Below are 14,080 nucleotides of genomic sequence, written 5' to 3'. Positions count from 1 at the left end.
ACAACCTGGAAGAAATGGACAAATTCCTAGACTCCTACAATCTCCCCAAACTGAATCAGGAAGAAATGGAGAATCTGAATAGACCAATCACAAGTAAGGAAATAGAAACGGTAATCAAAAACCTCCCCAAAAACAAGAGTCCAGGACCAGACGGCTTCTCTGGAGAATTCTACCAAACATTCAAAGAAGACTTAATACCTATTCTCCTCAAACTGTTCCAGAAAATTGAGAAAGATGGAGAACTCCCTAACACATTCTATGAAGCCAACATCACTCTGATCCCCAAACCTGACAAGGACAACACAAAGAAGGAGAACTACAGGCCGATATCACTGATGAACATAGATGCAAAAATCCTCAACAAAATTTTGGCAAACCGATTACAGCAATACATCAAAAAGATTATACACCATGATCAAGTGGGATTTATACCAGGGACACAGGGATGGTTCAACATCCGCAAGTCAATCAACGTGATACAATACATCAACAAAATGAAAAACAAAAGCCACATGATCATCTCAATAGATGCAGAGAAAGCATTCGACAAGATCCAACACCCATTTATGATAAAAACCCTCAGTAAAATGGGTATAGAAGGAAAGTACCTCAACATAATAAAGGCCATATATGATAGACCCACAGCCAACATCATACTCAATGGACAAAAGCTGAAAGCCATCCCTCTGAGGACAGGAACAAGACAAGTGTGCCCACTTTCACCACTCCTATTCAACATAGTACTGGAGGTGCTGGCCAGAGCAATTCGGCAGGAAAAAGAAATAAAAGGAATCCAAATAGGTAACGAAGAAGTAAAACTCTCATTGCTGGCAGACGACATAATCTTATACATAGAAAACCCCAAAGAATCCACAGAAAAACTATTAGAAATAATCAACAACTACAGCAAAGTAGCAGGGTATAAAATTAACGTGCATAAATCAGTAGCATTTCTATACACTAACAATAAACTAACAGAAAAAGAACTCAAGAACTCTATCCCATTCACAATCGCAACGAAAAGAATAAAATACCTTGGGATAAACTTAACCAAGGAAGTGAAGGATCTATACAATGAAAACTACAAGACTTTCTTGAAAGAAATAGGCGATGACATAAAGGGATGGAAAAACATTCCTTGCACATGGATTGGAAGAATAAACATAGTTAAAATGTCCATACTACCTAAAGCAATATACAGATTCAATGCTATCCCAATCAGAATCCCAAGAACATTCTTCACAGAAATTGAACAAACAATCCTAAAATTCATATGGGGGAACAAAAGACTGCGAATTGCTAAAGCAATACTGAGCAAGAAAAACAAAGCCGGCGGAATCACAATCCCTGATTTCAAAACATACTACAAAGCTACAGTGATCAAAACAGCATGATACTGGTACAAAAACAGGTCCACAGATCAATGGAACAGGATTGAAAGCCCAGAGATAAAACCACACATCTATGGACAGCTAATCTTCGACAAAGGAGCAGAGGGCCTACAATGGAGAAAAGAAAGTCTCTTCAACAAATGGTGCTGGGAAAACTGGACAGCCACATGCAAAAGATTGAAAATTGACCATTCTTTTTCACCACACACCAAAATAAACTCAAAATGGATCAAAGACCTAAAGATTAGGCCTGAGACAATAAGTCTTTTGGAAGAGAATATAGGCAGTACACTCTTTGACATCAGTTTCAAAAGAATCTTTTCGGACACTGTAACTCCTCAGTTGAGGGAAACAATAGAAAGAATAAACAAATGGGACTTCATCAGACTAAAGAGCTTCTTCAAGGCAAGGGAAAACAGGATTGAAACAAAAAAACAGCTCACTAATTGGGAAAAAATATTTACAAGCCACTTATCCGACAAAGGGTTAATCTCCATAATATACAAAGAACTCACACTGCTTAACAACAAAAAAACAAACAACCCGATCAAAAAATGAGCAGAGGACATGAACAGACATTTCTCAAAAGAAGATATGAATATGGCCAATAGACACATGAAAAGATGTTCATCATCGCTAATCATCAGGGAAATGCAAATCAAAACTACACTAAGATATCACCTTACCCCCGTTAGATTGGCAAAAACATCCAAAACCAAGAACGACAAATGTTGGAGAGGTTGTGGAGAAAGAGGAACCCTCATACACTGTTGGTGGGAATGCAAACTGGTACAGCCACTATGGAAAACAGTATGGAGATGTCTCAAAAAGTTAAAAATAGAAATACCCTATGACCCAGCCATCCCATTACTGGGTATCTATCCTAAGAACCTGATATCAGATATCTCAAGAGTCCGTTGCACCCCTATGTTCATCGCAGCATTATTTACAATAGCCAAGATGTGGAACCAGCCTACATGCCCAGAAACTGATGATTGGATAAAGAAGATGTGGTATATATACACAATGGAATACTACTCAGCCATAAAAAAAGACGAAATTGGCCCATTCACAACAATGTGGATGGACCTCGAGGGCATTATGTTAAGCGAAATAAGTCAGTCAGAGAAAGACGAACTCTATATGACTCCACTCATAGGTGGAAATTAGTATATTGAGAAGGAGATCTGATCGGTGGTTACCAGGGAAAAGGGGGGGTGGGGGGAGGGTACGGAGGGGGAAGTGGTGTACCCACAACATGACTAACAAAAATGTACAACTGAAATCTCACAAGGTTGTAATCTATCATAACATTAATAAAAAAAAAAAAGAATACTATGAAAAGCTTCATGCCAACAAATGGGATAACTTAGGAGAAGTGGAAAAATTCTTAGAATCATACAACCTTCCAAAACCATATCAAGAAGAAATAAAGAATCAGAATAGATCAATCACAAATAAAGAGATTGAAACAGTGATCAAAAAACCTCCCAAAAAGCAAAAATCCAGGACCAGACAGCTTCTCTGGTGAATCATGCCAGTCAACGAAAATTTAATATCTATCCTTCTCAAACTCTTGGAAAACATTGAAGAGGATGGGATGCTTCCTAATTCATTTTACTAGACCAACATTTCCCTGACACCAAAACCAAACAAGGAAAACACAAAAAAGGAAAATTGCAGGCCAATATTGCTGATGAACATGGATGTGAAAATCCTCAACAAGATATTAGCAAATCAAATACAACAATACATTAAAAGGATTATACACCACAATGAAGTGGGATTTATTCCAGGGATGCAGGAATGATTCAACATCCAGAAATCAATCAGTGTGATACACCACGTCAACCAAATGAAGAATAAAAATCACATGATTATCTCAACAGATGTAGAGAAAGCATTTGACAAGATTCAACATCTATTTATGATAAAAACTCTCAATAAAATGGGTATAGAAGGAAAGTACCTCAACATAATAAAGGCCATACATGACAAACCCACAGCCAACATCATATTCAATGGTGAAAAACTGAAAGCTATTTCTCTAAGAACAGGAACAAAACCAGGATGCCTACTCTCACCACTCTTATTCAACATAGGATTGGAAGTCCAAGCCAGAGTGATTGGGCAAGAAAAAGAAATAAAAGCAATCTGGTTTGGAAAGGAGTAAGTAAAACTGTCACTATTTGCAGATGACATGATTCTATATATAGAAAACACTACAGAATCCATGAAAAAACTATTAGAGGGGCCGGCCCAGTGCCTCAGCAGTTAAGTGTGCATATTCTGCTTTGGAGGCCCAGGGTTTGCCAGTTCAGATCCCAGGTGCAGACATGGCACTGCTTGGCAAGCCATGCTGTGGTAGGCGTCCCACATATAAAGTAGAAGAAGATAGGCACAGATGTTAGCTCAGGGCCAGTCTTCCTCAGCAAAAAGGAGGAGGATTGGCAGATGTTAGCTCAGGGTTAATCCCCCCCCAAAAGAAAACCTATTAGAAATAATTAACGAATACAGTAAAGTTGCAGGGTTTAAAATCAACCCACAAAAATCAGTTGCATTTCTACACACTAACAATGAACTAGCAGAAAGAGAAAACAAGAATACAATCCCATTTACAATCACAACAAAAAAGTAAAAACTAGGAATAAATTTAGCTAAGGAGATGAAAGACATGTACACTGAAAACTAGAAAATATTGTTGAAAGAAGTTGAAAATGACACAAAGAAATGGAAAGATATTCCATGCTCATGGATTGGAAGAATAAACATAGTTATCCATATTACCTAAAGCAATCTAGAGATTCAATGCCATCCCAATCAGAATCCCAATGACACTCTTCAGGGAAATAAAACAAAGAATCCCATAATTTATATGGAACAACAAAAGACCCCGAATAGCCAAAGAAATCCTGAGAAAAAAGAGCAGAGCTGGAGGTATCACAATCCCTGACTTCAAAATGTACTACAAAGCTATAGTACTCAAAACAGCTTGGTACTGGTAGAAAAACAGACACACAGATCAATGGAACAGAGTTGAGAGCCCAGAAATAAACCCACCCACCCATGGAGGGCTAATTTTTTACAAAGGAGCCAAGAACATACAATAGAGAAAGGAAAGTCTTTTCAAAAAATAACGTTGGGAAAACTGGACAGCCACTTGCAAAAGAATGAAAGTAGACCATTATCTTATACCATACACCAAAATTAACTCAAAATGGATTAAAGACTTGAATATAAGACCTGAAACCATAAAACTCCTAGAAGAAAATATATGCAGTACACTCTTTGTCATTGGTCTTAGCAATATCTTTTTGAATATGTCTCCTCAAGCAAGGGAACAAAAGAAAAAATAAACAAATAGAACTACATCAAAATAAAAAGCTTCTGCACAGCAAAGAAAACCATCAACAAAATGAAAAGACAGCCCACCAACTTGGAGTGAATATTTCCAAATCATATATCCCATAAGGGGTTAATTTCCAGAATATGTAAAGAACTCATACAACTCAACAACAAAACAATGAACAACCCAATCAAAAACTGGGCAGAGGATATGAACAGACATATCTCCAAAGAAGATATAGAGATGGCCAACAGGCACATGAAAAGATGTTCAACATCGCTAATTATTAGGGGAATGCAAGTGAAAACTACAATGAGATATCACGTCACACCCATCAGAATGGCTAGAATTAACAAGACAAGAAATAACACGTGTTAGAGAGGATATGGAGAAAAGGGAACCCTTATACACAGCTGGTGGGAAGGCAAACTGATGCATCCACTATGGGAAACAGTATGGAGACTCCTCAGAAAACTAAAAATAGAAATGATCCAGCTGTTTCGCTTCTGGGTATTTATCCAAAGAACTTGAAAACACTAATTCAAAAACATATATGCACCCTATGTTCATTGCAGTAATATTCACAATAGCCAAGACTTGGAAGCAATGTAAATGCTCATCAATGGATGGATGGATAAAGAAGATGTGGTGAATATATATATATTCATCCATAAAAAAGTCAAAATCATGCCATTTGCAACATCATGGATGGACCTTCATGATATCATGCTCAACAAAATAAGTCACGCAGAGAAAGACAATTACCATATGACTTCACTCATATGTGATAGATAAACACGTAATTAAGGAGAACAGATTAGTGGTTACAAGAGGGTAAGAGGGTGAGGGGAGGGTTAAAGGGGTAACGGGGCACATATTTTTGGTGACAGGTGGAAACTAGACTTTTGGTGGTGAACACAATGCAGTCTATACAGAAGTCAAGATATAATTGTGTACACCTGAAATTTACATAATATTATAAACCAATGTGACCTCAATAAAATATAACATAGTATTGGATTATAACCCACTGTATAAAATAAGTATCCATTAGTCTATGTTGATTTAAATAAATGATTGAATAAATGAGTAAATGAGAAGAGTAGAGACAAATTTCCCATACAGGAATACAAAATAACTTATGTAGATATTCCCCCTCCCCCCACTACAGAGGTAGATCTTAGCTCCCCAGTCCTAAAATGTAGGCTGCACTTAGTGATTTGCTGCCAAAGAATAGAACATGGAAGGAGCGAGGACTAACTTTAAGTAGAGAAACAGTGAACACTACTTTGGCCAGGTGTTCAAGTTTAACATTATCAATGATAAATCACATTGACAACATGTATCATTGATATGAGGTGGGAAGAAGGGCACTTATTTCTGTGGCCATCCTCCCAAAAATCTATAACTCCATTTTAACCACGAGAAACCCAAATTTGGGGACATTCTAACAAAATGCCTGACCAGTACCTCTCAAAACTGTTAAGGTCATCAGAAACAAGGAAAGTCACAGGCTAGGGGAGCCTAAGGGGACATGATGACTAAATGTAATGTGGGTCTTGGATGGGATCCTGGAATAGAAAAAGGACATTAGGGGAAAGCTAATAAAATTCAAATAAAGTGAGGGATTACTTAATAAATAATGCATCAATATTCATTTATTAGTTGTGACAAGTTTGCCATCCTAACATAAGATGTTAATAGTAAGGGAAACTGGGTGAGGGCTGTATGGGAACGCTGTATTTGCAACTTTTCTGTAAATCTAACACCGTTCTAAAATTTAAAACAAACTTATTAAGAGAGAGGGAATTGGGGGAAAGTAGCAGAGACATGAAGCTGTAAGTTTCACTATGAAAGGGAATAAATGAGGTAGTATGGTAGAGTCAAGAGGAATGTTGTTTTAAGATGCAAGATAGTACATGTTTGCTGATGAGAATGATCCAATAGGGAGGGAAAGTTGATGATGCAAAAGAGGTAGGTGGAACAATTTCAGAAGTGTAATAGCTGAGAAGGAGAGAAGAGATAGGATCTAATTCATAAATGAAAGTGTTGGACTTGGTTAAGTGCACAGATATTTCAACTGTAGTAACAGGAAGGAAGGCAGAATATATGGGCACAGATCAGGTAAGTGGGTGGATGTGAAGCATGAGTTTGTGGAGATTCTCTTTTAATTGCTTCCATATTCTCTTTGAAGGAGTAAGCAAGGTCATCAGTTGAAAGTGGGAAGGGAGAGGCAGCATTGGCAGTTTGAGGAGAAAATAGAGACTGTGAAATAATCTTTTTGGAGAGAGAGTGAGTGATTTTACTAGGAAGTTATGTAAGGATTGTTTGGCAGTGTTGAGATTTTTGGTGATTTTAAAATGAGAGTAGCCAATGCAGTTTAAAAATTTTTCTCTAGCAATGCTCAGCTGCTTGGCTGCCGGCACAGAGGAGGTGGGGACTTGAGCTTATCAGGATTGGGGCTTTGTCAGGGAAGTGTGGCAGAGGGAGAGAGAGGGGCTCGGGAGTTAAGGATATTTGGAAGGAATTGATTAAAATGATGGACCATGGAAGCTGGGCTCTGTAGAGAGGAAATTGAAGATGTTAAAGGAGACAAGATGATCAGTAATGAAAATGAGCTTATTGTCAATGTATTGGAGCTCTTTGTGGGGTTGAAGGATTATTGGAGTAAGGAGTACCCAAATAATAGAGCTGGAAAGGGAACAACAGGTAGTCAGAGTATAGAGTGTTTGATATGAAAATTATGAAGGTATTGCAATTAATGGTGATGAAGTTGCCAAGAATGATGACAAGGGAAGGGATGACAGGGGTGACAGTGGAAGACAGTAAACTGATCTAGATTTATTTAGAAAGAGTGACTCAGGAGATATTTGATTAGAGTAATGAAGAAGGGTAGAGTTATATAGGACAGCATGAGATTCAAAGGAGCAAGGAGGCAACTATCCTACCAGGATTATTACACCCTTGTCTTGCTCCCCTGGTGATCTAGAAACTAGAGCACTCTTTCAAAAGTACAATCTAATTTTACTACTCTGATTTTAAAAATCTCTTTATAGAGGCCCACTTTTAGAGATGGTAATTGCTTGAATGTGGCAGGAGAAAGGAGTGGGAATGGAGAGGTCATATGAATTTCAAAGAGATTTAGGAGGTGGAATCAACAATCCTTGGTGATTTATTAAATGTAGGTATTGAGAGAGATGAGCCAAGATAAGTCCCAAGTTTCTCTTTTGTATTGACATTTTGGCAAGACCTAATTAATAAATGTTTGTTTAGTGTCAATTTTATGCAGAGCTGAGAACTTCTAGAGAACCAAGGATGAAAGACATAGTCGCTGCCTTAATGTAAGATGCAGTATCCATGAAACATAAAATAAGTAAATAAGTATAAGAAGAATAAATAGCTTATCCCATATGCAAATGCAAATTAAATTGATATCTACCAAATAATTTCAAAGAAAATGTAGGGTTATTCAAGGAAGCTTCCTTGAATAAATGAATTTTTAGCTAGATATTGAAGGAGAACATGGTTGTTTAATTAGAGGAGCCTGTAATTTTAAGGAGAAAAGTAGCAAGTGCAAAGGCAAGAATGAACTCCAATCATGGAAAGAAGGACAAGCGTATCAATTTAACTAATGAAGGGGATGTTTTGAGCTTGTTAAGAGATGAATGAGTTCAGCCACAAAATACAAATTATTCCCCTCCTGTACTGTAAAGGGCCTAATATTTTAGGCTTTGTGGGCCATGTACAATCTCTGTTGCACGGTCTTCTTTCTTTTGTTTTTGTTTTATAACACTTTTAAAGTGCAAAAACCATCCTTATCTTGCAAGCTATACAAAAACAGGCCACAGGCTATATTCAGCCAACAGGCTGTAGTTTGTCGGACCCTGGATTACCTCAGTATAATAACCAATCTGAATGAGAGTTGGTGGTACTTAATCACCTCTGTCACTCCAAGGGCATGGTTCTCAGTATTTTTAGATTATGGATCCCATAGAAATTCCATGCATCCTAGGTCAAGAACTCCAACTTTAGGTCACCACCAAATAGCCCCATTCCACAATATCAGCACTTGTTACATCAGAGACTTTTTCAATTAACTTCAGTGTCTGGATTTTCAAGCATCCAGTTGGGATATGCTTTGAAGGCACAGATGCTTTTATAAGGTGTGAGTAGCATCACAAAGTGACTCAAAGAAGACCAACCATTGACTCATAACTAGGAGATGATATAGGCATATGGAGGTGATACCCTAGTGGGCCACTTTGCTTCTCTCCTCTAAAGCCCAAGGCTGTTAGAGGGGAAAGGCATTTTCCCCAGGTAATAGGTTACCTTCTAAGCTGCATCCCTGACTTTCACAATAGAATTCGTGTAATATTCTTCTCAGATAGTTTCTGTGGACTGCTTTTTTTCTGGGCATGGGTCACACTTTTCTGTTTCTATACATGTCTCATGATTTTTTTTGAAAACCTGGACATTTAAGATAATATAGAAACTGATTTCTCACCCCTTCAGAGGGATTATTTCTGTGTTTTGTTTATTTGTTTACTGACTTGCCTGGAGGAATTCTCTACACAGATGCTGTGTAGCCACTGCTGTCTCTGCTCAGGTTTTATCTTTACTTTTTGCTTTTATTAAAACTGTGACTTCCTAGGTATCACATTGGGTCAGTATAGCTCAGTGGTTCTCAATAGGGGGCAGTTTTCCCCCCAGGGGACACTTGGCAATGTCTGGATACATTTTTAGTTGTCACAACTGGGGAGAAGGATGGAGACTAGGGATGCTGTTAAGCATCATACAGTGCACAGGACAGTGCCCCACAACAAAAAATTGTCTAGCTCTAAATGTCCATAGTGCCAAGGTTGAGAAACCCTGGTATAGCTTAGTGGTTAGCCAACAATTGGTCAGAGGTTATGCTTAAAAACCTTAAGCCAATAAGGCTTCCACCCTTTGCCTACAGATCTCTGTGTGAATTGGGGCACACATTCAGAGTTTAGGCTGTTTATAAGTCTGCTGTGGTGTTTACATTCTGTTCTGCCATTCTTCACATCTCCTCTGGGCTTGCACAAGGCCTTACATTCTTCCAGAGATGTATAGATAAGCTAGGGCCCTTTCCAGTCTCTCCTGAGTGCGCCCACAGCCCTGTATGTGTGCACAGCCTTACCAAACACCAGGGATATGAGGAGGTTTTCCAAGGCCCACTATAACTGTCTCATTCTCTTGATCCCCTTGTTGGATTTCTAGCTATTCTGCTGGTCTGTCACTTGCCCCAACCAGTATTCCTTCCCTGGTTGTTTTCAACACCCAGGGGTATGGGGTTTTTATGTGCTCTGCTCCAAATCAAGTTAGTCCTCTTTAGCAGCAAAGCTGCTGTTTTCTTGGCTTGCCTGCACTGGTAGAACTACTCCTGATGTAGCTGGTGGGGGGGGGGGGTGGGGGCAGGCACTGGGCAGGTTTTAGGGGGTGGGAGCATCCCCAACTAAAACATACAGATTCCCACTGTTCTTACCCAAGGTCAGTAGTTTTCTCTGGAAAAAAATGCTTCTTAATTTGTTGTATGCCTTTGGTCAATTTCCAGAGTCCTAAAATGGTTGTTTTTGATAATTTTATTCAGTTTTACCATTGTTCTTGAGGGAGAGGATTTGCCAAGCTCCTTATTCTGCCTTTCCAGAAGTCTTACCTTCAGAGATTCCCAAGGCTACACTTTGAGAAACACTAGTGTAGTGGGCTTTGGGGTTGGACTACTTGAGTTCAGTCCTAGCTCCACAACCTAATGATTATATAATCATACAAAGTTATTTAACATCTCTGAACTTTAGTTTCCTTGTCCTTAAAGTAAGAATAATAATACCATGCAAAGTCAGTTTGAGGAATACAGGTATACTGTGTTTTTCAAACTGTTGCTTAGTATCTTGTAATGTAGATACACCACAATTTATTCAGCTATTCCTCCACTTCCTCCACTGATAGACATTTAATCTTATTTTCAAATTTTTTTGCCATTATAAACAACACTATTATGATTATCCTTGTGCACACCTCCACATGTGTGACAGTTTCTATAAGGTAAATACTGAGAGATGAATTCCTGGGTCAAGCAATACATATACATATTTTGTATTATTTTCATAGAAACTTCCAGATTGCCATCCAGTCTGGCTTCACCAATTTATGCTCCCACTACCAAAGTTTGAGAGGATACATTTCCCCACATCTTTTGAAAACATTTGTTGTAATCAAACTTTAAAAATTTTGTCACTCTGGTGGATAAAAAATGGTATCTTAATACCCATTTCTCTGATTACTACTAAGGTTGCAGGGAGTGGGTTCCTGTGTTTGCTGGTCACTTCTAGTGACCTTCCTATCCTTCATTCATTTTTCTATTGCATTTTTATCTTAATAATCACAGACATTTATTCTATATGCTGAGTATTAATCATTTTATGTTAAAAATATTTTTCCTGTTACTTGTCTTTTAGCTTGAGTTTTTTATTGTTTGAAAAACAGAAGGTTTTTATTTTCATACGGACAAATTTATCTTGTATGCTTTTTGTGTCATATTAAAATGGTCTTTCCTACCTCAAGGTTGTTAACATATAATAGTTTTATTTCTTATATTGTAATCTATCAGTAATTTATTGTTTTGAATGATATGAATCCAGAATAAATTTTTTCAAATATTCATTTTTCTGAAACTAGTTATTGAGTGATCCATCTTTTCTCCACTATTATGAATATCTTTGGGACTCGATTCTGTTCCCTTGATCTGTTCATCTATTCTGCATGAATACTATACTTTTTAAATTACTATAGCTTTATAATATGGTTTATATAACTTTATAGTTCCCCCTTGTACCTTCTTCTTTTTCAAAATTCTTACTTTATTAATTCTGAATATGAATTATGGAATTAGCATATCTAGGACATGAAAATTTCCAATGGGGTTTGGATTGCAAGTACCTGACATTTTGTATATTAATTTGTGGGAGAATTTGTGTCTTTTCATTATTGAATTTGCATATTGCTCCATTCAGGTTTCCTTCAAGTCCTTCAGGATAGTTTTATAGATTTCTCCATAGCAATCTTCCACATTTTTGTTGATTCCCAGACATTATATATTTTTTGTTCCTCATATAAATGTAATGTCATTCTTATTTACCTTTTCTAAATGAGTAACCTGGTGTATGGGAAGGTTAAACTAACAGAAAAGATGCAAGAATAGTACAAGGACCTCCTTTATAGCCTCTATCCACTTGTGTTTCCTTTTTAAATACTTGAATCATTTCATTTTCCAAATTTAGAACTCTGCTCTATTTTGAGTTTATCTTGGAGACCTGGTGACAATATGAGGTATGGACCCAATTTTATCTTTTTCCAAATGGCTATCTAGTTGTCCAACACCATTTATTTAAAAATTCATATTTTCCCCAGTGATTATAGTTGCCAGTTTATTACATACCAAATTTCTATATACATTTGGGTATATTTATGGACTTTTTATACTCTTCCATTGTTTTATCTGCCTATTCCTATACCGACATCACACTGTTTTAATCATAGAAGTTCTATAGTATGTGTTAATATCTGGTAGGAGGCTAGTGTCCCCCTCATTGTTCTTTCTTGGTAGAAGACTTTTTGAAGGAAGTTTTCTGGGTACTGATTTTTTTAAGTTTTCCTAAATAAATACTTCTTTATTTTTATAAAATAATGTAATAAATAATATAAAAGAATGTGATCTTTTCCCTAGAACTGCAGTATGCTAACACTGTGATGCGCTTTGATTATGTCTGGCTTCGAGACCACTGCCGCTCAGCATCTTGCTACAACTCTAAGACTCACCAGCGGAGCCTGGACACTGCCAGTGTGGATTTATGTATCAAGCCAAAGACCGTTCGTCTGGATGAGACCACACTCTTTTTCACTTGTGAGTGGACAAGAGACTTGGTCTTCTTTGGGGTTCTCTTCTAAAGAACAATTACTTTGCAAAAAAGTGGTTTGTCTCTTACCGAAATATGGTATTCTTTTAGTTATTTCTCCTTTTTTCTTTCTATGGAAGCATTTATTTTTTGAAACTTTTATTTTTATTTTTAAATAAAATTATTGCAATCCATAGCTAACATCATACTTTTTAAAATCATTTTTTCCAGTTTTATTGAGATATATTTGACACACAATATTGTGTAAGTTTAAGGCATACAATGTGATGATTTGATATTCATAGGTATTGTGAAATGATTGCCACAGTAAGCCAAATTAGCACATAAATCACCTCACATAGTTACCTTTTTTGTGTATGTGGTGAGAGCATTTAAGATCTACTCTCAGCAAATTTCAAATATATAATACAGTATTGTTAATTATATCACCATGCTGTGCATTAGCTCCCGAGAATTTATTCGTCTTATAACTGGAAGTTCACACCCTTCGACCCCCTTCACCCATTTCCCCCAATCGCCAGCCCCTGGCAACTACCAATCTACTTTCTGTTTCTATGAATTAGGTTTTTTTAGATTCCACATAGTGTCACTTGACAGTACTTATCTTTCTCTGTCTGACTTATTTCACTTTGCACAATGCCTTCAAGGTTCCTCCATATTGTCCTGAATGGCAGGATTTCCTTCTTCTTTATGGCTGAATAATATTCTACTTTGTATATACATACATACACACACACACACACACACACCACATTTTCTTTATTCGCTCATCTGTCAATGGACATTTAGGTTGTTTCTGTGTCTTGGCTATTGTAGATAATCCTGCAATGAACACGAGGGTGCAGATATCTCTTTGAGATAGTGATTTCATTTCCTTCAGATATGTGCACAGAAGAGGGATAGCTGGGTTATATGGTATTTCTATTTATAATTTTTTGAGGAATCTCCATGCTGTTTTCCATAGTGTGTGCACCAATTTATGTTCCTACCAGCAGTGCACAAGAGTTCCCTTTTCTCCACATCCTTGCCAGCATTTGTTATCTCTTGTCTTTTCTGATAATAGCCATTCTAACAGGTGTGAGAGGACACCTCACTGTGGTTCTGATTTACATTTCCCTGATGATTAGTGATGTTGAGCACCTTTCCAGCTAACATCAAACTTAATGGCGAGACTGAACACCTTCACTCTAAGATAGGGAACATGGCAAGGATGTCTTCTCTCACCACTCTTATTTAATATCCACTTTTGCTGCTCTTATTTGACACAGTTCTGGAAGTTCTGGTTATTACAATAAGGCAAAAAAAGAAATAAAGTGCATACATATTAGAAAGGAAAAAATAAAACTGTCTTTATTTGCAGATACATGATTGTCTACATAAACTACCTCAAGTAATCTACAATAAAACTC

General features: G+C 37.2%; 1 protein-coding gene across 4 annotated transcripts in view; it reads left to right on the top strand.

The window, feature by feature from the left end:
- Positions 1–14,080, top strand: part of TMLHE (trimethyllysine hydroxylase, epsilon) — a 93,793-nt gene that overhangs the window by 45,451 nt on the left and 34,262 nt on the right. For all 4 annotated transcript variants that reach the window (XR_011434841.1, XR_011434842.1, XM_001498280.6 and 1 more), the window contains exon 3: positions 12,482–12,658. Coding sequence is in view for 2 of the 4 variants with exons in the window: in XM_001498280.6 (XP_001498330.1) it covers positions 12,482–12,658 (177 nt within the window). In the remaining 2 variants the exon portion in view is untranslated. The remainder of the gene's footprint in view (positions 1–12,481; positions 12,659–14,080) is intronic.

The sequence above is a fragment of the Equus caballus genome, chromosome X (genome assembly GCF_041296265.1).
Source record: "Equus caballus isolate H_3958 breed thoroughbred chromosome X, TB-T2T, whole genome shotgun sequence".
In the NCBI taxonomy this organism is placed as follows: Eukaryota; Metazoa; Chordata; class Mammalia; order Perissodactyla; family Equidae; genus Equus; species Equus caballus.
The sequence above is the reverse complement of the archived record's forward strand: the minus strand, read 5'-3'. Positions and strand labels throughout refer to the sequence as shown.